The following is a 27591-nucleotide window of genomic DNA, read 5'->3' as shown; positions in this document are numbered from 1 at the left end:
GGGGGGGGGGGGGGATGCACACTTATATTCCGCGAGGAGTCCCGTCCAGGTGGGGTCTGTGCGCGCCCGACCTTGATGGTAAAACTGAGAATAAAGTTTCGCGCTCTCTTACCGGCGTGTCCTTGCGGCGAATAATTCGCCTCTTCGCTCGGCACCACCGTCTCCTCGAGGATACTTTCCGACGCTGTCTTCACGACTCCCATCGTCGGGGTGCGCTCCGTCCCGGGAGAGTGCCAGCGACCAGAGGGGTGGGGGGACGCTTCGTTTGCGATGATGAGACGCGAAGCGAAGAGTTCTTCCTCCCACGACTCGATTATCTTTCGTTCTGCGTTGATCGTGCCGCGTTGTCTGCCGCTGCCGGAATGCTTGGCTCGCCGTTTCATCCACCTATCGCGTCCTCTGCGCGCCTGCGTTCATCCCCCTCACCTTGCTCGCTCGCTCTTTCGTCCTCCCATCTCTCGCCCTTCATGACCCTCGTGCAAACCCTCCCCACCCGCCGCGCGCTTCTCGCCCTCGCGAGAAGTCATCGCAGGAACAAGGCTAACCCTCTAGGCCAGGGTGAACGTAGCAGACGAGAGATTGTGACGTGGTGGTAGTGGTAGCGTTACGGTGGTGGTGGTCGTAGTGGTGGGGGCCTCTTTCCGCCGGGACGGTAGGGGTTGCCTTCAACTAGCTAGCTGTTGCTGCTGCTACTGTTATTCGCGACGGCTGGTACGCATGTATGCACCGACGGTGCGCTACTACCTGCCTGCCCGCCTGCTACTACTAAGCGGGGTGCGGTGAACAGAGGCTACTCAGTCTCGGTGAAGGTCTACCCGTTCCCAGTAAGCGGGAAATCATTAACACTGCGTTATTACGATGACATTTTGCAATATGTAACTTCAAATATGTAGTAGTATTCTTAATGTTGCGTTCAATATCACTGTTAACAATATTTTATCGAAACATTAGGAAGAATAATGTTTCCACAGTACGATTTTAATATTTAAAAATATAATATTATCAAGTGACAGTTTACAAACGTTTATAAAATATTATATCAAATTTTTATAAAATCCGCAAAATCAATCAGTTTCGAAAGATTAATTTAACGTTTCTTGCTTAATGAGTTCGTTACTTGCGCTGGATAATAATTCCTTCTCGCTTGCTACGTTCTATTCATTACCACCCTTCTCTCTCTCTATATCTCTCTCTCTCTCTCTCTCTTTCAACTCTCTCTTCACTCTCGCTTTCTCTCACCCCGGTTCCATTATCCGATTTACTCTTCTGGCGGCACTTCGAAGCCTGCGTGTTAATTAAATCTGTTAATTTGTTCAATTAATGACTCTCTACCATTGTCGCGCTGCTTTCCGCAGCATTACCTTAATTCGTCATAACATCACACGTGTTATATTGCGAAATCGATTTATGCGCAACTAAAAATTCAAAAAGCGGTAGAGGGATTCCGAGGCGTGTTTTATAATATTTATAGACTTTCCTATATAATCCTTGTGCCGTTGCTTAGACCCAAGTTACGCCATTCTCGACAGGACGATATGTCGTGCAGCTCGAAGAGAAGCGTGCGAGTGATTTAAATGTGCATGGAAACCTCGGAATACTTTTGATATTATGCGCGTAATTTCGTCTACTAGACGATTCAAACTGGACAATTTCCTCTCTATTTTTCGTCCTTGACTTTTCTCTCACAAAGCGAAACCGATTAATTACGCGTGAATCAAAGTTCGATTACATTTCCACACACATACCCTATAAGCAGGTAATATTATTTATTATTAAGTAATATTTCTGGAATATTAATAGATGGTCGTATATCGATTCCTAATAATATTAAAAAAGTAATATTATTTAATGTCATTGTAATATTATATATTTTTTTTTAATATTCAACTCTAAGTATATAAATAACATATATAATTGTAGTTTTTTATTTTAAATATATTGCAATTCTAATTGTTTTATTATATAAATAAAGTCGAAAAAATTTTGTGTAAAAATATGTTTTATACTAAAAAAAGTTACATATATATGTATTCTATTTATATATTTTTTTATATATTATTATTATTTTATTCTTTGTGTAATACTGTAAGAACATTTTTATAATATGTCAAGAATATTATGCGAAGTGGACATATAACATCAATGAAACATTCTTATATTATAAAAAAATATTACATAACATTCATAGAATATTATAAGAATATTATTTTAATATTGAATAATATTCATATAACATTTTAATAATATTACACGCTTATAATATAAAGTATATTCCATTGAAAATCGGGAATCTCCGCGTCGGTATATTTGCAATGCACGTTTGCCTTTGAGCCTCCCACGAGTGGCGCAAGGGTGCCGCCTTTCGCACGAGAAGCGATCGTTAAGTCCGCACCCTTTGTCGTGCGCTGGAAAGATCTTCGAATCTCAGCCAACAAGTTATTCACGCTACGATGTCTTAAGTAGTCCAGCGGAAAACTTTAACAACCGGTGCCCCTCGTCTAGACTTGTCTTTTCGTTTGCGAGTATCTGCGATATCTGCGTCATCAGGTTCTTCCGCTTTATTGCGTGTTCCGCACGATCGAGGCTGAAGGTTCTTTGCTCCTTCAAATCGTCCCCTTCTGAGTCTTGTTACGCGAGAGGCACGGAGACGCACGCAAAAGCACAAATGTCTTAAATTGCGATAACTTACGCGAATGTTTTGTCACGCTTCTCTTTCTGAAAAAAATATGATGTCGATTTGCATATATTACGGCAGATTATGGAGGAGGATCGGAGTGCTCTGAGAGAATGTGCCGTTCATTTTACGCATGAAACTCGCAAACATTCACATTGATATATTAAATTACGTTACGGGCGCGCATTATAGAGTGTCGGCACAACGCGAATATAATAACATTTATTACGTAATATCGATGAAAAAGAAAACAATATATCCATTTTAATTGATATGTTGCGTACAAATACACGTATAAGCGTGCAACAATACGTAAACAATTAATTCCGTTTCGTCTGGATATCAAAACTGTGAATTTAATACATCGAATCATATTGACGCAAGTATTAATTGCTACGCGATAACAAAAGCAATAATAAGTATCTCATAAATATTAAATTAATGTGTGTGTGTGAGTGTGTAAATAAATATTTGACTGGTTGTATGTAGTTATTATACACTCTAAAACACAAAACTTGTAAAATCTTGTCGGATTAGCGATGAGTCACAATCGATTAGTTGAAAAATTGGTAACGTTCCTACTTACGATAAAAGAACAGAGGAAAGACTCCGTCTCCTGTACTTTTAAATCGATTAGTTCTGTATTCATGCTCGCGTATGTAACATTTAATGTGTCGAAATTCTTCCATCAGCTATCGGAGCCAGAGATTGATATGTTGACCTTTCCGACCCCGAACCAAGACTCCATGTGACGTGGCACGTGTTAGATACGTATAGGTGTTTGATACTCGCTATGAAACTTGTTGCACGTAACGCCGCGTCACAAACTACACTGAAACAAGGATTTGGTAATATATAACCAAATTTAGTAACTGTTACTAAATAATCCGGTGAAATGTTGCGGGTCAAACTTCCGACAACAGTTACAAAATAATATAATTAGATAAAGTATATAGTTTAAAAAAATATATAATTTTAATAATCAAAACTTAGTTGTTTGAACTAAACTTTTACATCACTAAATTAAACTTTAGTAATTAATACCATATCTTGATAGTAGAAAATGGTATATATTTGGTAACTATTACTAAACATATAGTCCATAAGGAAAATTGTTTTAAATAACTATCATTTTGCTAAAAAAATGGTATTGTTCTACGTAAATTATCTTAATGATGACTTTGACATTCTTACTTCATTTTGATATACTTTTTTTATATGTAAAGAAATCCTCCGTAGTGTCTTTATATCTCTTGTTTATAATGTGTTTTTATTTGGAGAAAGAGGAAGAGAATAAAGAGTGAGCGAATGAAAGACCACTCAGTAAATCATCTTTAACTTGGGCTGGCAAGTTCTTCCGCACACGGCGTACTCACCTGATTTGACATCTTCGGATTATTCATTTATTCCGGTCGATGCAGCACTTTTTAGCCGGACAGCGCTTTCGAGATGTGGCAGAGATAAGAAAATAGCTTAACGATTTCCATTGCTTACAAATCAATGTCTTTCTTTCACAATGGAATCCGAAACTTGCCAGAAAGATAGCAGAAGGTTATAAATAATGAGGGAAATTTATTTAAAATATTTTGAGGATTGATTTATAATACTTATATGTAAATAAAAGAGAATGAGAAGAAAGACTAAAACTTTTGTGTAACGCTAATAAATAAGTGCTAACAAAAAGGTTCTTATACTGAAAAAAACTATTAGTTGAAACAAAAAATGTCGTTGATTTAATGAAACATCGATGTCACGAAGCGTTACAAATATCTATAGTTAATTCAACTATATTTGTTTTTGATTTCAATAAAATTTAAATAAAATTTAAATTTAAAATAAAATTGAAAGAACAATATATCGTTTTTTATTTAATAAGTATTTTATACAATTTCAGCCATACTTACAATTTCCGTGATTGTATTATAATGTAATGTATAATTTTTAACTTAGAAACATTGTTTCAATTCAACGTGATTTTAATGCAATATTATATCTTATTAAATCAGAAATAGTATAATATATCTTATTGTATGTATCTTATTAAATCTTACTCTATACATCTCATTAAAATAAAATATTCCTTCAACACAAATTTTATTGAAATCAATAACAAATATAATTGAATCAACTGCAGATATTTGAGACACGTCATGATATTGATGATTCACGACGTGAATCAACGACATATTTTGTTATTTTACTAATTCTTTTCCCATGTAGATTTGGCGATTTTTTCTCATTTTCGCTGAAGAAAATAATGATTATTTTCTGATTAGCTGAAGCCTTACGTATTCATCGGAATAAACTAAAATATTTATAAATAAATTAGAATTATGTTTAATTTTAATTTTTTCGGAACGAATCAATTTTGTCTTCTTATGTGAGTAAGCTCACTTTTAGTAGCAGGTAAAAACGGACGAAAGTAAAAGGACGAAAGTTAAAAATAAATTATATGTATATGTACGTAATTATAATAATATGCACATAAATTATGTACAAAAAATATAGTTTTCACAAACTATTTATATTATTTTGTTATTATGATGTGTGTATAACATAATAAAATACAAATGAAAATATATATAAATAAAAAATAAGATTGGTGATAAGTTATAACGCGTTATTTATAATGTTATTATCGGTATAAGGGTATCTGGAGATACCCTTAAGATAATCTTAAATATAAAATCCGGCTCTTATGAAAGTCGGAGAAAATCCAAAAGACGGAGTTGCTGGAAGGATTTGAACTCGGATTTGAACTCTTTTGCTTGCCGGGTGTCTGCTCTTACCACTGAACTATCCAGACTTCTGCTTCGATATACACTTTCTCATTTTTTTATTGCCTCAATTTGGAAATAAGACAAAGAAATTGTTATTATAGAAACTTTCAATAATTTAATTTTACATAATAAGCTGCTTTCTCCAAGAATGAAATATTTTTAAATAAAGATAATGTAATTTCAAGTTTAAAAAATTGTAATTCTTACTTTGAAGATATCGTTTTTTTTTGTCCAATATTCTTTATTCTCAATTGAAGAAAATTATTCTTGAATAACGAGAATATTATATTTTTTTACTTCATCTATTGAACACTATATAATTTTATTTCAACATATGCATGTTGAGAATACGGATCTTCTCAAAATAAGAATATTCTTTTTTCCCGTGTATGAATTCCTACTTGGATCTATTTTTAGCGCAAATCCCTAGGGGTAACCGTGGGATTCCATATGGATTTCTATCTGGTTTTTTTCAACAAAGTAACGTTCACCTTTATTTAACGTTGCCCCATAAAGTAACTACAGCATTACTATATCTAAACGTCAGCGGACGAAGTGGCAATTAATATCGAATTTTCACAGCAATCTGTTTTGTCCTAGACGAAGTATCTTGGCTCACTTGACTGTGTAATTGCACTGTGGGTAATTAAATGCGATAGAGCATAAAGCGCCCGTTCCGATTGAGTACAAAGAACTCAACGCTCGTTTCTTTCCAGTACAAAGCGTGAGAACGCCTTTCTTTCCCGCACGCCCAACTGAACGGAGTGCAATGTTACATTATTGTCTCGCAAGTGCGTTTTCTCAGATATTAAATCTATTCTATATATCTCGCTCTTTCACATTTTCCTGCTGAAACGCTGAATGAGACATTAGTAGAAACGAATAATCGCTGGGTGCAGCTTAATATCTTAAGAGAAATTCTCTTTCGTGCTGTATTTAATTATCGCGATGCGTCGAATGTAAGATTACCGATACAGAGCGCCGCTATTTTACATCCTTTTAATTAGATCACGGGCAAATGAAAGTATATTCTTTATTCTGTAGCGGCAGTGCTTGCTGGTATCTGGATAAAATTATCTAAATAGTCATTCAGATAAATAAATAAATCATCTTTATCTATCTAAACTGACGAAATATAAAATATATTCATCTTCATCTTAGATAAAAACATATCTCATCTAAAAATGATCTGAAATGATGTTATGGTCCATATTCTGAACTCACTTTTCGATGAAATGAATGGAATAATACGAACCTATGCATTAAGCCCGTATCAGACGAGGATTGAAAATTAGATTTCAAAGAACTAACAAATTTCGGTTTGGGCTCTTCAGTCTCTTCCTTTTAGTTGCACCAGTTCAGCAGAGAAACTAAAAAGAACAAACCATTTGTTTCAATTGATTAATCCACTTTAAGCCCGTATTAAACTATCGATTGTGAGTAAGCAGTCAATGATTATTGGTTTTTTCTGTTATATCCTTAAATTTAAAGCAATTACATTGACGAATTACTCAACCGTTGTGCAATTTCATGATCTGCGTAATTTTTATTATAAATGTTTATAAAGTTTTTCATAAAAACAATATGTGTAAAAAATTATCTAGATAAGTAGCGCTACTTATCTGATCTTTCGTCTAGATAAATTAAAAACAAAATCATTTTCATCTGATCTAAAATGAATTTTTCGGATTTTCATTTCATCTTTATCTAGATGAATGTGAAATCATCTAAGTCAAACACTATGTAGCGGGCAGTCTGCTTTAACTGCTGCGACAACAAAATTCAGAAATTGACGCAAAAGCCGAAGAGAAAATTTCACGGTTTTATTCTAGTTTCCCTCTGATTTTATTCTCTTAGGAAGAATAGCGGACGCTGAATGAAATTTCCGAATTATTATAGACGGCTTTCGAGAGCGTCGGGGGAGGTTTAATAAGACACACAGAAATTACAAAACTTTACACAAACTTTTATTATGACCGATATTTTACAACATGCACGACAGCACAGCTACGCGATTAGTTAGTGTTGATGCGTTTACTCGTGCGTGTGCGCGTGCGCGCACGTACGCACGTATGTATGTATGTAGTGTGTGTATGTATGTATACGTATGTATGTGTTTACATCGTTCCTTAAGGCATAGCATAATATACCCTCGTAGCGTCTTAAATAGAGATGTAAGTTAGTAGGTGGCCATAGGTTAAAAGAAATGAAATTTGAGCAGAGATGTACGTGGGATCCCCTCGCACGGACGAAGTCTTCCCTTCAGCAATGCGGGCAGCGTATCATACCGAAAACGTCACACTTGGCGCATTTTAGAGCGACGAATTCCACGGTAAAGTCATTGCGATGTACGGACCTTTTGCTGCCGTGACAGACAGGACACAGCAGCCGCTGGAATCCGCCGCAGTAGGTACAAACAACGCACGCGTCCTTGCACTGAAACGTAAGCGTTCCGTAATGTGGAATTATGAGCATGTTGCAGATAGTAATGGTCGATAGCAATCAGGGATCCAGATCGGAACCGAAACCGAAAACCGTATGGAAACCGGTATTTTTCTTGGACCGGAACCTTAAACCGTGCCGAAATTTAATTTAATTTAATTTAATTTTATAAAGCCTACAGAATCGGAAACGAAATCGGAACCGTTACATTTTCTTTGGTTTGCGGTCTTTATTCTGTAATTGTAATTAATCGTTCTCTTCATTTAATAATAAAATTCTAGCTTTCATGAATAAGCAAAACTTTGAACAGTTCGCGACAAATAGAAAATAAATTTCAAGTATACGATATTGAACAGAAGAGGATTAATAGAAGAAATAATAAATTACAATTTTGAGATAAATAGAATGACAGTCATTCTGAATTGTACAAATTACGTTAACGGGACATGTATATTCTGAAAAATCTTGGAGAACATCGAAATATTCTGCGAATATTCTCAGAATCTACACAATTTAAATGTTCCGTTAAGAAGAGATTACAAATAACGAGAATAATATTATATATCCAAAAAAACTTAAGAGCAGAAGATAGAAATAGAATGAAATACCATCTATATCGAGGAAGTGATATTATTATTTTTTTATAATATATTATTGTACATATTATATATATATATATAATTTAAATCAATAAAAATTTCAGTAAGGAAACAAGTTTAAAAAACCGGAACCGAAAAAAACGTAAGCAAACAGTTTAAAAAACCGGAACCGAAAAAAAACCATAATTTAAACGGTTTACCAGTACTTTCATTGTCCGGAAAACCGAAACCGAAACCAGAACTTTTATTAAATATTTCAGTGGACCGGAACCGAAACGGGACCGATATTTTCATTCGGTCCAGGTCCCTGGTAGCAATTAATCCAGAGTCGTTACGCAATGTCGGATAAAAATCTCCATGGAACTTTGAGATCTTCCGACGTGCGCGCGCACGTTAAGTCTGCACGAAAAAAAAAATTAATCTTAAGTCAAGAATAGATATTCTCATACATAAGCAAGAATATTATAATCGATTGTATAATAAAATATTATAACAAAATATTATATAGAAGATTCTTCCTCATTGGATTTTAGTCTTGAATTGAGTTCAAATAATACTTGCATCATAATATAAGTAAATAAATATACATTCAATCAGATCAAGACTGAAAGTCTCCTAAGAAGATTATGTATGATATTCTTGCTTATTCATGAGAATATCTATTCTTGATTTAAGCCTAATTTTGTTTCCGTCTATCGACGAGCATCCGTCTATGCGTCTGACAACATTACATCATCACCGTGGCATCAAATCGCGCAGATGTTTCAGGGGTGAATTAAATAAATTCCGCGCGCGCACGACAACGATGTTCGCGAGCGAGCCTTCGGTCCGGCCTTTTTCGGCGTTACGAAACTATATAGTTTTCACTTTCACTTTTACTTGCTACCAGCCGCGAGTCTATTTTACCTGAAATGCAAATCGATTTTATAGACATACACGTCGTAACGAGTTCGGTTATAGCTACCGCTCTCTCGTGCCGAATATTTAAACTAGTTTATTATTAAATAACACGCACGCGCGCGCGAGTGTGAGAGAGAGAGAGAGAGACGATGCACTTGACTGACGTATGCGGAAATAAAAAGAGAAACGTAAGCTGCGCGCTAAGTCAACATATCATAATGTATCGTTAATAATTAATCCTTTCACTCGCTTGTAAATCTGGACTTTGAGAAAAAATTCGATAGCTGCGTCACGTTGTTCATACTCGCGATAATTGTCAGAAATGTTATCTCAGTCCCTCACGAATATTTTATACTCCGACGCTTTATCGACTGAAAGAAACGTTGGATTTTCGTGTCAAGAAATATAGGAGAACTGCGTCGGTAAGTATTGACGTGACCTCAGGAAATCTGTACCCTATAAGCGCGTAGTATTCCTAGATTATTACATGAATATTATTCAATATTAAAATAATATTCTTCTAATATTCTAAGAATGTTATGTAATATTTTTTAATATTATAGGAATGTTTTGTTGATGTTATATGTCTACTTTACATAATATTCTTGGTATATTAAAAAAAATAAAATAATAATATTATAGAAAAAAATATATAAATAAAATATACATATATATTATATATCCAGGGTGTTCCAAACTAATCTTGGTTCCTGTCGTGTAGAAGTAGAACGGGTGAAACTGAACAGAAAAGTCCTATACCATTTTGCAAATAACATGCAAAATTTCGAGTTATCAATGAATGAAAATGGCCATGTATAAAGGATCCTTTAATTAATAACTCAAAAATTTACATGTTATACAAATACATGTTATTGCAAAATGGTAAAGGACTTTTTTGTTCAGAGTAGCTTAATTTATAAATATATGACAATTATTGTACCTAACGACAGACATCAGTATATTAAACTTTGACCCTTGAATCTTGAACTTGTTATTAGGTACAATAGTCGTCATATACTTGTAAATTAGACTATTCGGAACGAAAAGGTCTGTCACTATTTTGAAAATAATACGCAAATTGTTGAGTTATTAATTAAAGAAACCTCTATACATGACCATTTTCAATCATTGGTAACTCGAAATTTTGCGTATTACTTGGAAAATGACATAGGACCTTTCTTCTCAGTTTCACCCATTCTACTTGTACACCACGGGGACTGAGATTAGTTTGGGACACTTTGTATACATAGAGTTAAATATTTAAAAAATATATAATATTACATTAGCATTAAATAATATTATTTTTTAAATATTATTAGGAGTGGACATATAATCATCTATTAATATTCCAGAAATATTACTTAATATTAAATAATATTACTAGAATATTATTAGTGTATTATGTCTAATATTCTAAGAAAATGCCTAGAATATTACTTAATATTAAATAATATTACGCGCTTATAGGATATATGTAGCAGTACCGTTCGCACACGACAGAAGTAACAATGACTACGTGACGATGTGAACGACCTTTAGTTGCAGCAAGGTAAATCTGGACTGCGCGACACCTAAATTTACGATCACTATGGCGAAAAAGATGGCGGTTAAAGAAAGAGAGAGAGAGAGAGAGAGGAACGTACTTCCAGATAAAAGTGAAAGGCAACCTTGCATTGGTAACTACTTACTGTTGTGTGCACAAGCACGTTTCATCACACGATCCACCATTCTATCTGCTTTAAACAGTCGCGATTCCTCGCGAACGCGAACATGAACACGTCGCGAGCATGCAGTACGATTATTACGCGAATTATTTTATTTTTAATAATATACTTGCTCGATACTTGCTTGAAAGTGTAAAATCGTGGACAGAATATCATCTTATTCTTCTTCTCATTCTCGATTTAAGAAAGCAAACTACTCTTAGCAGTTGTTCATTAAACGACTGAAAATCAGTTAATAATGACGAGCGTGGATATTGTGAAGTTTCAATTTGACTATTTAAAATTGAATCTCGTTACGTGAGATATTTTTTTATAAAATATTACGTAAGAATATTTTTTAATTAATTTGAGTTTGAGTGAGGATTATCTAAAAAATTATCGCGATTAATTAAGTTAATCTCAACCAGGTTTAATATCGGGAAGTAAACTGGTTTATACTGATTCTACGGTCTCTCGTTTACGGTCTCTTATTTAAAGTAGAAGCTTGTTAATATGGATTTAAAATAAAGACGAAAGCTATACGTACGGATTTCTATCGCTCGGATGACCTAATTATTATAATTATGCCGATAATTGCTAAAGCTTACGCAAATTTATAAAGTGATGCTTGACGGTTTGCGATTATTAAAAGTAATGATCGAACTTATTCTTATGTCTTATATTAAAAATAGCCCAAAGGAATGCGTTTGCAATACGTCAGTCGTATAAAGTTGATAGGCAAATGACGATAAATTATTAATTATTCACTTAGACGAAGATAGTACATTTATTTTAAGAGGAAGCCATATTTGAAAACTTTACCGGTAAAATATTAATTTTTTTCGCTAAGTTTACGTTGTATTGGATGCACAAAAATATAAATGCTTATACACAGCTAAAATGCGCGAAAATAAATGGGAACATTGTATAAATGTGTGACGTAAACGATTAAAAATCTCAAAATTGACATCTCCAAACATTAATTAGCGTAAATATTTACCCGATACAGGAATCTTGTAATTTGTACATAGCAAATATATCCATGTTTCAATCAAGAAAATTTCAAACAACATTTTTGTACCCTTTTAATTAAAGTTAGAGGCTTAAGAAGATACGTTTCCTTCATTTAAAAAGAAAGTTTGTAGAAAATTATATTTATATATATATATATATCTTGATTAGATTTTCCGTGTTAAATATGGTAAAACAGAGTAGAGCGTATTTATCGCAATTCACATTTACATCACATTCACATTATTTACATTTAAAATCTACACGTACTAGAAATACGAAAAGAATATCCTGTCAATGTTGCGTAATATAACATTTTGAAGATCTCTATACCGAAAAAAGAAATTCGGTAAGAAGTATTAAAATTTGATGAATATTTGCCGACCAAACGTTCGATTTCTGCAACCAAATAACTTAGTTTCACATACTATATATACAGTAACTCCGTATATTATATATTTAGTGTACGGGACTAAATTATTTGGTTGCAATAATCAAATATTTGATCAGCAAATATTCACCAAATTTTAGTAGTTATTACCAAATCCTTTTTTCAGTGAACGGTAACGGTTTACGGTGTACGGACGTTTATCAGGTTCGTCATCGACTTCGGCATCCCCTTCAGTGGCACAGCTCGCGAAAAGGATATCGAGGATATGCTACGGTTCGTGACGATAAAATGAGCTTACCTGGTAAGGTTCCAGTATACGGCGTAGCTCTCCCGACTCGTTAAGTCGCTCGACTGTGTCGACACCCTGCAACAAATGAGAAGAAAAAAAATTGCGAAATGCAGGCATTTAATAGCGCGACATTTAAGTCGTTCAGGTTGTTCGACGCTTTCTTTCCGCTTCACTCATTTCATCTATCATCGGTGTCGCCCAACACTAAATACCATAAACGGAACTTCGGTATGTAAGTTGCGTCGAAAAAATCCCATCTATTTATTTCTGTCGGATAGAAAAATCACGTGTCGTAGCGGCTCGCCATACGACGACGATGTAACATTCTCGACCTCGTCGTCGTGGAATGCGGCTGTGTACAAAAGAATCTTATCTCATTTCCTCAGTTTTCTTTGCGAATACGCAGCTGTGCGCGTCCACGTATGCCCGTAATGGCTTCGTCATGCATTTTCACGCAACTGTTAATGAGGCTCTTAATGAAGCACGCGATATTTCGGGTTTGTAGCGGGTTTAACGCGCCCCTGATTTATTCAAGGGAGGGAAATGTAGCTCCTTTATTCGCTTCGATCATAAAAAATAATATTTCACGGGTAACTTAATTGTATTGCGATAATTTAACTGAGAGATCTTCAAAATTGAGGAGACATCTCGGATTCGTGAACGACGTAAAAAGGTGGAAGTGATGAGAGAGTCCTCATTCATCCGCGTGTGGGTCTCTTGTAATTTCACACATGATGTAACGTGACACAAGTTTTGCTTTGCGATTGTAGTTGTGACCGGCACGTATTCCTTTCACTGAACACGGCGCAATTTGTTAAGCCAAACGCAAACGACGACGATGAGCAAGAGGAAAAGAAAGACAAGGTCGAACATCGTGGAGGCGCAGTAAGACGAAGAGTGGGAGTGAAAAACGTTCCGTCGATTTTCGGCAATGTTGTTCAGCAATTTTGTGTATAAAATAATTGTATGACGCGGTGAGATAGGAATGCAGTTCGGATAGGTTTACGTGTGTGTGTAGCACACTTCTGTGCTACAGGCAGCCAGCGACTGGTAAGGCGGTGTAACGCAGGCAATCTCACCTCGCATTCTCCCCTTGGCGGCCTTGGATCAAATAGCTTGACATTTCACTTACGCATATATCTACTCTCCCAACTATCGATTGCTGGAAGTAACTCTTAGAGAAACGGACACCGCGCGACACAGAGACGAGAAAATCAAATAACTGTGCGAATGATCCGTTGGCAAAAGGTACATTTTTTACTCAATGTATATGTGCATTTGTTTGTTAGGAAGGCTGATGTATTAGGCTTCAGAGAAAGGTATTCGAGGAAAATTAATATCAGGGTTCCAAAAAATATGTATATCTGTTGAAAGAAACGGAAGCGGGTCTCTAATTTGAAAAATTAGATGTTAGATGTTAGATTAGATGTTTGGATGAAAAATTAAAAAAATTATATTAATTCAGCATTACTTTGATTAAGTTCCTTTCCAACAAATGTTTAATGTTCACGTGCAAAACAATCTGCTTATTTTTATATGAATAACAGGAGACTTTTTATAGGAGTAACATGAAACTTTCCTCTACACGGAAAAATTTATCAAGAGATATATTTTAATGGACACAATCATATGTTTCATATATAAGCAAGAATATATTATCTTCTTACAAAAATTTAATATTCTTGAATCTCAACAATATCATAATGTTATTACAAGATTATGATAGTCAATTCTGTATTTTATGTTCCCGATTTACTTTTCACTTGGATGGGTATTAACAGTGTAAGTAATTATAAATTCTCAGTATTAATTGCAAATATCAGAACATAGCTTGTAATATACGCACCGATCACGCATTACAATATTATGCTATTTTAAGAATGTTTTGAAATATCGCAACAATATTATTGAAGAAATATTGCAAAATAATATTTTTGCAATGTCTTTGCAATATTGCACTGCAATATGCAATGTTACAGCGTTGCAGCAATGTTACTACAAGCCTCTATGCTGTATGGGATACTTGTTATTGAATCAAGAAAATTTAGTCCAATTATGCCACTGTTGGAAATTATATCGAATCAACAGCATTTTCTCCGCGTAATAGCATCGGTTCAAATACTTAATTCGATAAAATGCAAAAATGATCTTTGCACAACGTAACAAATTGAAATATACGTGACATTCTCGTCCATTTGTGTTGCGTTACGCACATGTGTGACACAACCCCGATTTCTCAAATTTTCATTCGTAATTTTATTCAGTTTTCACCCGTCCGTTGACGGTTATCTTTGACATTTCACGTCATCCATCTTCCCCGACTTTCTCGATGTCGAATATCCCCGATTACGTAACGCACGTCACGGCCTTGTGCAAATTCTTCACAAGGCATAAGAGGAAGGAGGTGAAGAAGGAGGAGGTGGAGAAAGAAGCAGATTCGAAAGGATCCGCCATAACACCAGTAACTAACGTACCATGTGGACTATATAACTTTTCTTATTAGAAATTATTCTACCCACGAAGGAGGGAGATCGATATCGGTACTAAGAGCGAAACAATTTATTTGACGAACGTCAAACGCAAATGACGGAACGCTCAACCCCAGCTGTTCACGTTTCGTTATCTAACGTCCCGCAATAAAAGGTGTATCAATTATACTATCGGAAAAATCAACTTAAATTGTTGAAATCTGTTCTTTACCGATATCTATCGTTTATCGTGATCTCATCTTTTATCTTTTATCGTGATTCTTTAAAAGAATAAAAACTAGAAAACTTTAACGGCAAAATACCGATTTTTTCTGCAAAATTTACGTCGACTGCACAGTATTATAAATAATTATAAATTTTTACACAGTAAAGATACGCGCAAAAACAGACTGAAGCATCGCTCAGTATGTGACAAAGACGACTCAAAATTTCAAAATTGACATCTCCAGTTGTCAATTAGCGTAATTTCTTTGCTCACAGAAATCCTGTAGCTTGTATATATAATTAAATCGAACATAATCAAAGCTCCAACTCAGAAAATTTCAAAGAAAATTTTTATACCTTTTCAAATTTAGAGATCTAAAAAGATATGAAAAGTTTGCAGAACAATTTTTGTATATCTTGATTAGACTTTCCGTTAAGTGTGATAAAACAGAATACCGCATTCATCGCACTTACATTTATATCGCACTTTTATTTACGTAAAATCTATATGTACAAGAATTACAAAAGGAGTAACTATCGTGTATCTATTTATGTAACTTAACATTTTGAGAATGATCTCTGTTATATCGATGTTTGTCATCGTCAACTTTGAAATATCCCCTTAACGTTTATTTATTTATTTATTATTATTTAAGTATTAATTATAGATATACGTACTCCTATATGTTGACCATCGACGAAGAGCTGTGGTAATGTCACGACCTCCGAGTCGGTGCGATCCCTGATTTCGGTTTGTAATTCCGTGTCGCGGAATAAGTCCGCTTCTTCGTATTTGACCATGTTTGTCCACAACATTTGCTTCATCTTCATGCAATTAGTAAAGGTCTCCCTAACGATGCCTAGCGAAGTTGTGTAAAGCACCACTTTACCTTTTTCCCTTTCCACGTAAGCCTGAAACAGGATATGATATGTTACCGAAGAATGTAACAAGTCCCACGTAAATCCCGCTATATCGGATGAAACATAAAATCCGCCGTTCAAAATTTATGATGTTGTATAATAAAGAGACAATTATTTTTATATCCGGCGCGTATGATCGTGTGTTGTCATCGATAAGTTAATAAAATCCTGAAATTAACGACAAACTGCGGGAAATTACGACTTTTTCCTTTTTACCGACGATCGATTCTCGGATAAACACAGGGCGATAATTTGAACGCGAAAGAGTCCTCTTGTAGTTCAGCGATTCAAGCACAAGCTACACAAACTCCAATTCTTGCTCATGCAATGCTTATGTTCTTGCCGACAATTCTTTAAATCAGTGTTTACTTTAGATGATTTCATATTCATCTAGATGAAGACGAGATGAAGATCCGAAAAAGCATCTTAGATAAAGATGATTTTGCTTTCGATTGATCTAGATGAAAGATCAAGTAAATAGCGCTATTTATCTAGATAATTTTGTAAATAATATTGTTTTCATGAGACTTTATAAAAATTTATAATTAAAATTACGCAGATCATAAAATTGCACAACGGTTAAGTAATTCGTCAACGTAATCGCTCTAAATTTAAGAATCTAACGAAAAAGGCCAATAATCATTGATTGCTCTTTCACAGTCAACAATCTGATATGGTTTTAAAGTGGATTGATCAATTGAAACGGTCTGTTCTTTTTAATGTACTGTTGAACTGGCGCAATAGTTAGAGTGAGACAAGTGTATTTTGTCTCGCTCTAACTTATTGCACCAGTTCAGCAATGCGGTTAAAAAGAATAGACCAAAGGAGATAAAATCGAAATTTGTTGATTCGTTTAAATCTAATCTTCAATTCCTAGTCTGATATGGGCTTAACGCACATTATGTCATTCATTTAATCGAAAAGTGAGTTCAGAATATGGACTATAATATCATTTTAGATAATTTTTAGATGAATCATGTTATTTTATCTCAGATGAAGGAGAATATATTTTGTATATCTTCAGTCTAGATAAAAATAAAGATGATCGATTTATTCAAATGGATGATTATTAAATAATTTTATCTACCAGCAAACATTGCCTTTAATGCAATCAATTTCATTGGTATGTGCGCAACCATCGAACTATATGCAAAGTATTTCGCGCCTGGGAAAAGCAGCAATTACATTAATTTGATATCCAATATTCATAACGGTAATAGGTAAATTCTCGTCACGCTGAGTATCTGCACAATTGAACCTTGACACACTGTATATTTTATACGTTGAAACTGTCCGTGCGTGCAGAAGCTGCGTCCACTTATCCGATGAAAATGTGATTCTCGTTAAAAACGTACTTTATCGCAATATAACGACACGTACTCGATGAACGCCCTTTCAACGCTGTCGCAATTTGTAAATTTGCAAAAAATATTTCTTCGTCACAATTCCATGTGCATAATTCCTATAACGTCTGATATACTTTCCAATCAAATTGCGCAATATCATGTGAGAGGAATTATCTCAATTACTTTAACCTGCGGATCTGTCAAATAAATTACGCCGCGCAAAAACCGTCATCTCTTTATTAACGTCACCGGCGTTCATAAAAACTCTAGCCATTTACGGCGCTTAAAACGCGTAACACGTGTTACTTGCCTGTCTCGCGTCGAATCTGAAACTGTTCTTCGTGAAGGAAATTTAACGTTCCAATATGCGGAAATATTACGTCGAAGTTAAATTTTCCAGAGTTCTGCGGGACTTTCCCGCCCGAACAAAATCCCGATATCTCGTCGTTAATTTATCTTACTGAATAAAAATCAGGACATCGTGATATAACATTCGTTCGGACGGATAAAATTCATGTCGAACGGTATGTCGATTCCGCACATATACTTGTTGAACAATCGCATTCGATCGGCATTATAGATCACCGCCACGTGCTCGCTCTGCCGCGACATGATACTGCGGATGAATATAATCGACCGGGGGAAACCGGACCCGTCATACCAGGTGCATGATCCGCATGATAAAAGCTCACTATCATTGCGGCAGTATGTACGGTAAGATCTCGGCTAATCGCTTCTAACCATTATCTTTTTGCTAACCCACTTGTTCGTGCCGATACGCCGTTACCCTATACGTAAATGACACATACAGCGATTGCTTTCGATCATAATTACACACCATCCTGAAATGGGCAGAACCGCCGATACGGCCGATGCACGCGAACCAGATGGTCTAACGAAGTGCGAAGCATCGCGTCATAAGTTACAAACTGACGGTGAAGTAAACTTTTTACGCACATATTACGAGGAGAGGAGTTTGAAAAGTTGGCTTAACATCTACCTGTTTCTAAATCTCAAAAGATGGCTCGAGGGAAAAAAATGTGCTTCAAATAAAGAAGTTGAATAGGAAACAGACATATATTTTGGTGGTTTGGAAACTTCTATTTCAGGAAACTTCATTTCTTACTATTTGGAAGGCTTAAAGAAGCTAGAAACTCGTTGGGCTCGGTGTATTGAGCTAAAAGGAAATTATGATGAAGAGTAAAGTTGAGTTTTGTTAACAAAATGTTTTTTCATTTTCATTATAACGACTTACCATCAATCTGGTATATAAGAAATGCTGCTTCTTTTTAGAGGCGTGAATCACATCAATTCGATACTGGAAATCACATCTTTTTACTCAGGTACGATACCCATATACCGGAAGCAGTCAAAACAACTGGTTTCGATATATTTATGTATAGTACATAACTTTGAAAAAGGGTAGGAGAGGGGGAAAACAAATTGATAAATTTAATTCTTCGGATATTGCAATAAACGTCAGAAAATTTCTGAAATGGAAAGTCATAAATTTGAGTATATTTTTAATGAAAATTTAAAAGCAGTCATTTTAATTGATTTGTTACTTTCAGTATTAATCTTGCTGTACTGGATTTCATGTCATAAAATATTTGACAAGGTCGTTCATTTCCGTGCTTATCCGTCTCTGGCAGTCGAGAAAAACAAATCCACTATTTTTCTTTTTCCTAGCTACGCAAGCATATGGAATGTCGGCGATTATTAATCATAGTTTCATGCACTTCACTAACAATAAGCTTATTATAAAAATGAGATCGTCAGTTGTGACAAGTTAGTATTTCTTATTCTACAAATGCGACCGTCGCAAGAACGTAAAGTCTTTTCTGTATAGCTGACGAAAGAAAGAGGCAGACATTTGCAAGAAAATAATTTATCCATCATGCGGTTTCTTAATAGAATGCGCGTGGAAAGCAGACGAGGGTCATATCATGTGAATAATTTTTTGTGCGTCGCGACGACTCCACATAACGTTTTCACGCTTCATAAATCTTACGATCTAATAAAGATCTTCTCAGGTAAGGTTGGGACGATAAAAGGCACATTACAAGCTTCAAAACCACATCGCATGGGATATTAAAATGATACAGCATGTAGAAAAAGGAATTTATTAAGATAACATTTTCTTGTAGAGCATTTTATTAATTCATTGTGTAATTCAAGGAGAAATTATTTTTTTACTTAAACTCTAAAAATTTTTTTTTTTCTTGTACTATTCCTCTTTTATGATTTAATCTCAATTTTGTCTCACGTCAGCTACAATACGTACGAAGGTGGTACCGAAAATACGCGAACTGAGATCATTGTTCTGAGTCTGAGTCTTTCTCGTGGAAAATCGTTACGGACAATGAAAAATGGATACTCTATGACAACCCGAAATACAAAAAGTCATGGGTAAATCTCGGCGAACCATCAACAATATCAAGAGCGTGCTCTATTATGAACTGTTGGAACCGGGCAAAACAATTACTGCGGACTGCTACCAACGCCAATTAATCCGCTTGAGTCAAGAATTGGAACAGAAACGCCTGTATACTGACAAAGGAGAACGTTTTGTGAAATTGTTGCATGACAATGCCAGGCCACACATTGCTTCCAAGACAAAAGACACCATAATAAATCTTGGCTGGGACGTTTTTCAACACCCGGCGTATTCACCAGACATTGCTCCATCTGATAATCGCTTGTTCCGGTCGGTGCAAAATTTCGAATTATCAGTGACTGAAAATGGTGATTTATAGAGGCTACTTTAATTAATAATTCAATCATTTGCTTGTCATTTGCAAAAGGGTATAGGACTTTTCTACTCAGATTCATTCGTTCTACTTACACACCAGAGAACAGAAATTAGTTTTGGACACCCTGTATATATAACTCTAATTATTATCATTTCAACTTTATGTGTACAGATGAAAAACTAAAATTCTGTAATAGAGAAATTTAAATCTAGGGAATATAGTGCAGCATGTATAACGCCGACTGTACATTCACGAACATTTTTCTCCTTTGATTAGAAATACAAATTAATCGACCTTCTCAATAATTTAGTATTGTCAGTTTCATTACACCAAGTTAATAATCCATCATCTTTTTATGGCGAATGGTCTTGTAATTCTAATTTTGTAATTTGGCTTTCAGAACGATTTGAACTGTATCGAAGCCGCACGTGATAGTCGTATGACTAATAAAATGAACAATTAACTACTCGTAATATATCACACGTATAGCTCGCGTGTGCAGTTTAATGGGACTTCAATTTCATTGCGCTCTAACGCGGCATCGCGCTCGCTAACTTGGCGGCACGCTTACTGTGCGTGCTCAAACAGCTAATTTCACAAGAGTTTAATGAAAGCTGCATCTGGCCATACGGTGTTATATGCGAAACGAAGACGCGCTTTGAATCGGCGATTAATTGAGCCGGAATGACTTTAGCTGTAACACAGACAAATCGAGGCGTCGAAGAAAACGATTTCTCCGTAACTGGGATAATGTTACGAGAGATCGGGTCGCCCACTGACCGGAATTTAGCGTGTTAAGATTTCTTGCGATAAACGCACACCGACACGAAGAATGAACTCCACGTTGACACCTGCGGACTCGCGTCACGCACTGAAAGAAGTATTTAGTAATATACCACAAAATTTAGTAATTGTTACTAAATAATTCGATGAAATATTGCGGGTCAAACATTCGGCAACAGTTACGAAATAATTTCATTACATGAAGTAAATATATAGTTTTAAGAATCACGATTTAGTTTCTTGAACTATATATTTAGATTATAAAGCTAAACTTTAATAATTAATATCAAATCTTGATAGCAGAAAATGAAATATATTTGATAACTATTACTAAACATATATCCGTAAGGAAAATTATTTTAGGTAATTATTGTTATTTTACTAATTATATAATTCGATCGTCCTACGTAAATAATCTTAATATAACTTGACATTCTCATTTCTTCTTGATGTATTTTTTTTCACTTTATATGTGAAGAAATCATAGTTTCGACCTCGTAGTGGTCACCCCATCAAATTATTGACCATGATCCATACCGTTTTACTGTAATGGTCAGAAACCGACAAGTCCTACAAGCTCTCGTAGTATCTAAACATCTCATGTTGTAATGTGTCCTTGTATGGAGAAATAGAGAGAGAGTAAAGAATGAGTGAGTGAAAGAAAGAGAGAGAGAAGGAAAGCGAGAGAGAGAGAGAGAGAGAGAGAGAGAGAAGTCATAAATATTTACTAATAGTTACCAAATATTCTGTCGAAATATTTATAAAAATGGATGTGAATGATTTTGTAATACTTACCAAATATCTAATAATAATTATCAAACATTTAATATCAGATGTTAAATATTTGGTAGCAATTACTATTTTATTTAATTGTTTCAACTCTGAATAAAAGTTGTTTATACTGCAGGCCAACTAAATACTTGGTAATTTATATCAAATTTCACAACAGTTACCAAACATTCTGTCGAAATCTCTAACTAAATGCATTTAGTAAATATTACCAGTATTTTTTTCACTGCGGACAAGAAGAGTGTATCCGATACAGAAGGTAATTGAATAAACATAAAATGCAATTAACGAAGTTCTCGATAGTATCGAACACGTGCCGCTGATACATTGTGAAATATTCGTTTCCCTGTGTCGATCATTCAATACCGGAATTTTGTCACGTGACGGCCGTGAAAATTTTTTCAAGCGACGCTCTCGATGAAAACAATCATCTGATTCAAATATTCATATCGATTGGGATCATTAATGTTCGATAATTTTGACGTTTCGAAGCTTCGAAGAAAATTTCAAACTTTCGAAGGCTGCAATCGCACGACGTTTCGAAGTTTTGAAGAGTACAGCCTTGCGAATGAGATTGAGATTTAAGAGCGACAGATTAGGTAGATTAGTTTAGATTGATAGCGACAGATTAGATTTAAATTAGATAACAGTTATAAATGAGTTTTAAATGTTTTTCATATTTTACAAATCTCGCAATTCTGATATTTCGATATATTCAAAATTCGAATATTGAAAATACTGAGATTTAAAATCTTCCACCAATTCAAAATTCGAGTGTCGGAACCTTCGAGAAGAGAAACCAGTCCTGATATCGATGTCTCCGCTTGTTCCAATGTTTCAAGCAACAATAACAGAACAACGACGGCGAGCGGTAGTTAACAATCGTGGCGTAATCGACAGTAGCAGTTTGATACGGCTCGACTTCTAAAGAATGGGAGGCACGTAATGAAAGCCGCGTCGTACTCCGTTATTTCTTTAATAATAGTCCCGTGCAACGTACACGGCTTTCACGATGAGAACTCGTACGAAAAGGAGGCTCGAGCCTGCGGCCGAGCCGAATGTGAGGAGAGAAACCGGGAAAGGATATGGTGCGCGAAATAGAGTCGATCAGATTCGAAGAGACGGTAAGACACGAAAAAATCTCCTCGAATTTTCACAATGTAGCTTCATGATTGCATAGGAAGTCTGGCGCGTTTACGGCGGTACTAGCTCGATATTTTGGTCCTGTGTTACACCTTTAATTTTATAACACAGTAGGAGTTAAGAAATAGTAAAATAGGTTCATTTGATGTAACTTCTGCTTTGACCATGATGATATCTTAAATTTCTACCTTCACTGTTTTCAGAATTAAAAGAGGTTGTTTGGAATATTAATGTGAATTTAGTAATCGAAATGTCAAAAACATTTACAGTTTCAAAACAGCAGTGAAATTAGGTATTTAAAATTTAATGTTAAATCTTTAAAAAGTTAACAAGTGTGTAGTATCGTCAAAGTAGGTTTTTTACTAGTTTATAAGCCATCTATAGAGGAGGTGATATGGGCAATGGTCCAAATATGGCGGTATTTCAGGTCCTTATAGCGCTACAATCTAATAACAAGCTTATGAGTAATTTCATTGAAGACGTAGCGTGTCACACAGCTATATTTAACAATTACTTTCAAGACAGTGTATAAGTTACACATAATTATTAGTTTTTCGGCAGTTGAAACTTTTCGCAAGTACGTATATTTCATTTTTTTCTAGAAATGTAGTTATTATGAAATTGTTTATAATCTATAAACGGTATAAGGTTAGATGCAAGAAAGGGCATATTGAGTTGAGATGGAAATATATTGTGTTTCTTATTTAACTTTCTTATGGTAACTTAATTTCATGCATGATACGACGTTGCAAATTGGGTTACGGTGGATGGTCGAAATATGGGCTAGTAAAATGATTATGTTAGTGACGTCGACTTGCCCGTCGGAAAAAAACGACCTGAAAGCAATGATGATACAATTTGTATATTTTGTGATCGAAAATTCTCAGATGATAAGAAAGGAGAATTATGGACACAATTGTTTAATGCGCTCTTTGTGGATACACGTTAATTGTGCAGGAGCTGAGAAAATTTATTATATATGTGATTATTGTACATGAATGTGATGACAAATAAGCTAACGTTTATCTATTGACGTTCTAATATATTCGGCGTCCTTCACAAATCTATTTCTTTGCATTAAATTCTGCTATTCTGGCATAATATGGAGGTAGCCCATTTTTGGATCACTTTTTTTAAAAACAGAGATTTTCTCCTTTCGAAATCTTTTAATAACACTAAATCTAATCTATGTAAGAATTATCCTTTTTACAAATATTGAAATAGATACTCCACTAACTTCATTATACATATCCTCGTCTGGAAGAAGTTTAAACAATTTACGATATAAAAAATAAAACTAGTAGCCCATATTTAAACCTTCTCCTCTATAAGTAGGCATAAAACTATCTTGAAGAACGTCAGAGTAGCATCAAAATTTCGATTCGATCGGGCGATGCGGTTAGTATCAGCGTAGCGTATTGACTCGCGTAAATATGTAAAAAGGTGAAAGCGCACATATGCGTTTGTAGTCTGAGCGTCTGAGCTCCGCGGTGCCGAGTACAATCGACAAAAAACAAACATTTTTACGCGCGTTGGCATACGCGTATACATATGTGTCTATATACATGCGTACTTAATTCGTATAACCTGCCCATACTCCTTTTACTGATCGTTAGACGTCTCGCTTTACTTCGTACGCGCGTCTTCGAACGATTACGTAACGGAGAGTGTCGCGAGCCGAGCGGATGGCGTAGATAATAAAAGTCATGCAGTTCGAGCCGACGCACAGTGGTGCCCAAGTTTGCGGGCGAAACCTCGTAACTACACTGAAAAAAGGTTTGGTAATAGTTAACAAATGCATTTGATTGAATATTTCGTTGCAATATTTGTTAATTATCGCCAAGTATGGTGATAATTACCAACTGGTTTGGTAATAATTACAAAATGAGTAGTAATGCACAATTTTTCATTAAGTTGAACTAAACAAATTATTGAATAAGTAATACAATATTTACTAATAGTTACCAAATATTCTGTTGAAATATTTATAAGAATGGAAGTGAATGATTTTGTAATACTTACCAAATATCTAATAATAATTATCAAACATTTAATAACAGATGTTAAATATTTGGTAGCAATTATTATTTTACTTAGTTGATTTAACTCTGAATAAAATTCGTACATACTGCAGGTTAAATATTGGGTGATTAATATCAAATTTCAAAACAGTTACCAAATATTCTGTCGAAATTTTTAATTAAATGCATTTAGGTAGTATTACCAATCTTTTTTCAGTGTAGAAAGCGAAAGGTCTCCGGTTCGATTTACGTCCCGATATAATTTTATTTAAATTCCTTACAGTAAAACGGACTTGGCTTTTTTAGAATTCTTAAGGCATTTTAGAATCGTGGACATTTAAATTTAGTGTTTGTGTCATCGAAATATTATATCGAAACCTTACATTTACTCGCATTCAATTCTAAAAGAAATAAAAAAATCGTTATTTAAACAGGAACTATATTTAAAAAACATTTAATTTATTTTAGTTAATAGATGAAAATATATTTTTTTACATTAAAAATATTTCTTTTTATTGATATTTTCTTCTTTCTACTTGAAGAATTATTTCTTCAAGTTAAATAAATATTTTTTCAACCTAAAAAATTATTTATTATAATTCAATATATTAATAAAGTATTTCTGTGACTTTAAAAAATATTTTTTCGAGTTAATAAATATAATAAATTTATTTTATTTAGGGGATTACCCTATTAAATAAAAAGATTTTTCATTGAAATGAAAATTTTTAATTTTTTATATTTATTTTTTGTTTTAAATGTTACATTTACTTTTTAAATAAATATTTTTCTGAAACTGAAAAACATTTTTTTCAATCAATAAAATATATTAATTTCAATCAAATAATTATTTAGTTAGAAGTATAGAAATAAATAATTTCTTTTTAATAGAGTGAAATTTGTTTGATTTTAATAATAAATATTTTTTTTTACTCTAGGATGCACCTGACCGATGAATAAAGAAGAAGCTGCGTCGATCCTCGCATCGGTAGTACGTCGTGATTTCACCATTTCCCGCTTCGCGTCGCATCGCACAATCACCAAGGAAAGAATAGTCTCTGTCGGCGACGCCAGATGCGAGCGTTTGCATGTAAATATGCACGTCTGTGTGCCATCTGCGTCATTGCGTGCATAAGATGATGTCAGGCAAGATTTGACCTTTGTTAGGCCGCGCTGATGCAAATGCGCTGCCGTCCAATGAATACATACGCCAAGTCAAGTTCTTCTTTTAAGTCCTATTCGAGCTACCCATGATATAATTCCGCGTGCATTCCGAGGTGCAAACGATGCGCGGTTTTTGTACATCGAAAGTATCGTCATGTATCTCAATTGTTAAATCGACGAATTACGGCCGCGAATCGGTCGATATAGACACATGAGATATCTCCCGATATAGGATGATTCATAAATGCATGGCAATATTTCAAGGAGTAAACGAGCATTGAGCATCGAGTTCCGCACTCGCTCGAAAATACTGGGTAAGCAACTAAAATATTTTAAATCGAAGAAATTATATTTTTAATTTAGAAGCTCATCATTTTACAAATTATTTTACAAATTTGAAAAAATATTACTTCAATGATTTGTAATAATTTTAAAATATTATATTTAAGAATTTTTTTTAAATCTAACACATATTTATCTAAATGAAAGAAATATATGTTTCAAAATATATTTCCATTATTTAAAAATTTATTTTTTTTAGCATAGTTTCATTTGCATGCAATCGGAAAAGCTTAATACGTCGACTTTTGTATCACCAAGCTACAGTTAAAGATTGATCATTTTAATTCTAAGCTACCAAAATGTAGCACAAAGTTGTCAATACGATTCCTTTCTACTCTAACCGATCTTCACAAACGCGAGTTTGATAACAACGAGCCAACCTGACAGCAGCTTGAATAACCCAAAATTGAAACTAAAAGCCTTCATCGTTCATTATGTTCGATGTAGGAACACTTGCAATTTTCACATTAATTTCCGAATCAATTTCCTATTCGTACTACTTACTTGATTTCATTATTAGACACGTCACTGATAACTTGCAATTTAATCTACTCACTCACTTTAGTTAACCGTGTTTCCCCTACTAGTTAAATTTCGCGTGAACAAAATTATAGAGCGATTTTTAGCAATAAATTGCTTCTTAGTAATTTTCCTTAATAACCATACGATAATTTTTTTATGAAAATAGCCATACGATAATTTTTTATGAAAATCTTAATTCCGATGCGGAGAATAAAAGAATTAATTTTCCAAACTTCCAAGAAAAGAATTAATTTTCCAATTTTCCGCTTTAAGCCGCTCGTACAAAAACTCGCGATATCAGGCATAAAATCGATTCACAATACAG

General features: G+C 34.5%; 2 protein-coding genes across 6 annotated transcripts in view; both read right to left on the bottom strand.

Annotated features, from left to right (window-relative positions):
- Positions 1 to 348, bottom strand: part of LOC106751711 (synaptotagmin-10-like) — a 37489-nt gene extending 37141 nt beyond the window's left edge. For both annotated transcript variants that reach the window (XR_001375088.1, XM_014632742.1), the window contains exon 1: positions 113 to 348. Coding sequence is in view for 1 of the 2 variants with exons in the window: in XM_014632742.1 (XP_014488228.1) it covers positions 113 to 203 (91 nt within the window). In the remaining variant the exon portion in view is untranslated. The remainder of the gene's footprint in view (positions 1 to 112) is intronic.
- Positions 349 to 7399: 7051 nt separating this feature from the next.
- Positions 7400 to 27591, bottom strand: part of LOC106751696 (glutaredoxin domain-containing cysteine-rich protein CG12206-like) — a 38066-nt gene continuing 17874 nt past the window's right edge. For 3 of the 4 annotated variants that reach the window (XM_014632710.1, XM_014632711.1, XM_014632709.1), the window contains exons 3-5: positions 16161 to 16394; positions 12799 to 12864; positions 7400 to 7890 (exon numbers count right to left, since the gene is read on the bottom strand). In XM_014632710.1, coding sequence (XP_014488196.1) covers positions 7717 to 7890; positions 12799 to 12864; positions 16161 to 16394 — 474 coding nt within the window. In that variant the 3' untranslated portion in view covers positions 7400 to 7716. Of the gene's footprint in view, positions 7891 to 12798; positions 12865 to 16160; positions 16395 to 27591 lie in introns of those variants that run through there. The other variant, XM_014632712.1, reaches the window with a different exon arrangement.

Source organism: Dinoponera quadriceps, unplaced genomic scaffold (assembly GCF_001313825.1).
Source record: "Dinoponera quadriceps isolate SergipeBrazil2010 unplaced genomic scaffold, ASM131382v1 scaffold115, whole genome shotgun sequence".
In the NCBI taxonomy this organism is placed as follows: Eukaryota; Metazoa; Arthropoda; class Insecta; order Hymenoptera; family Formicidae; genus Dinoponera; species Dinoponera quadriceps.
This window is presented reverse-complemented; position numbering and strand designations above follow the sequence as displayed.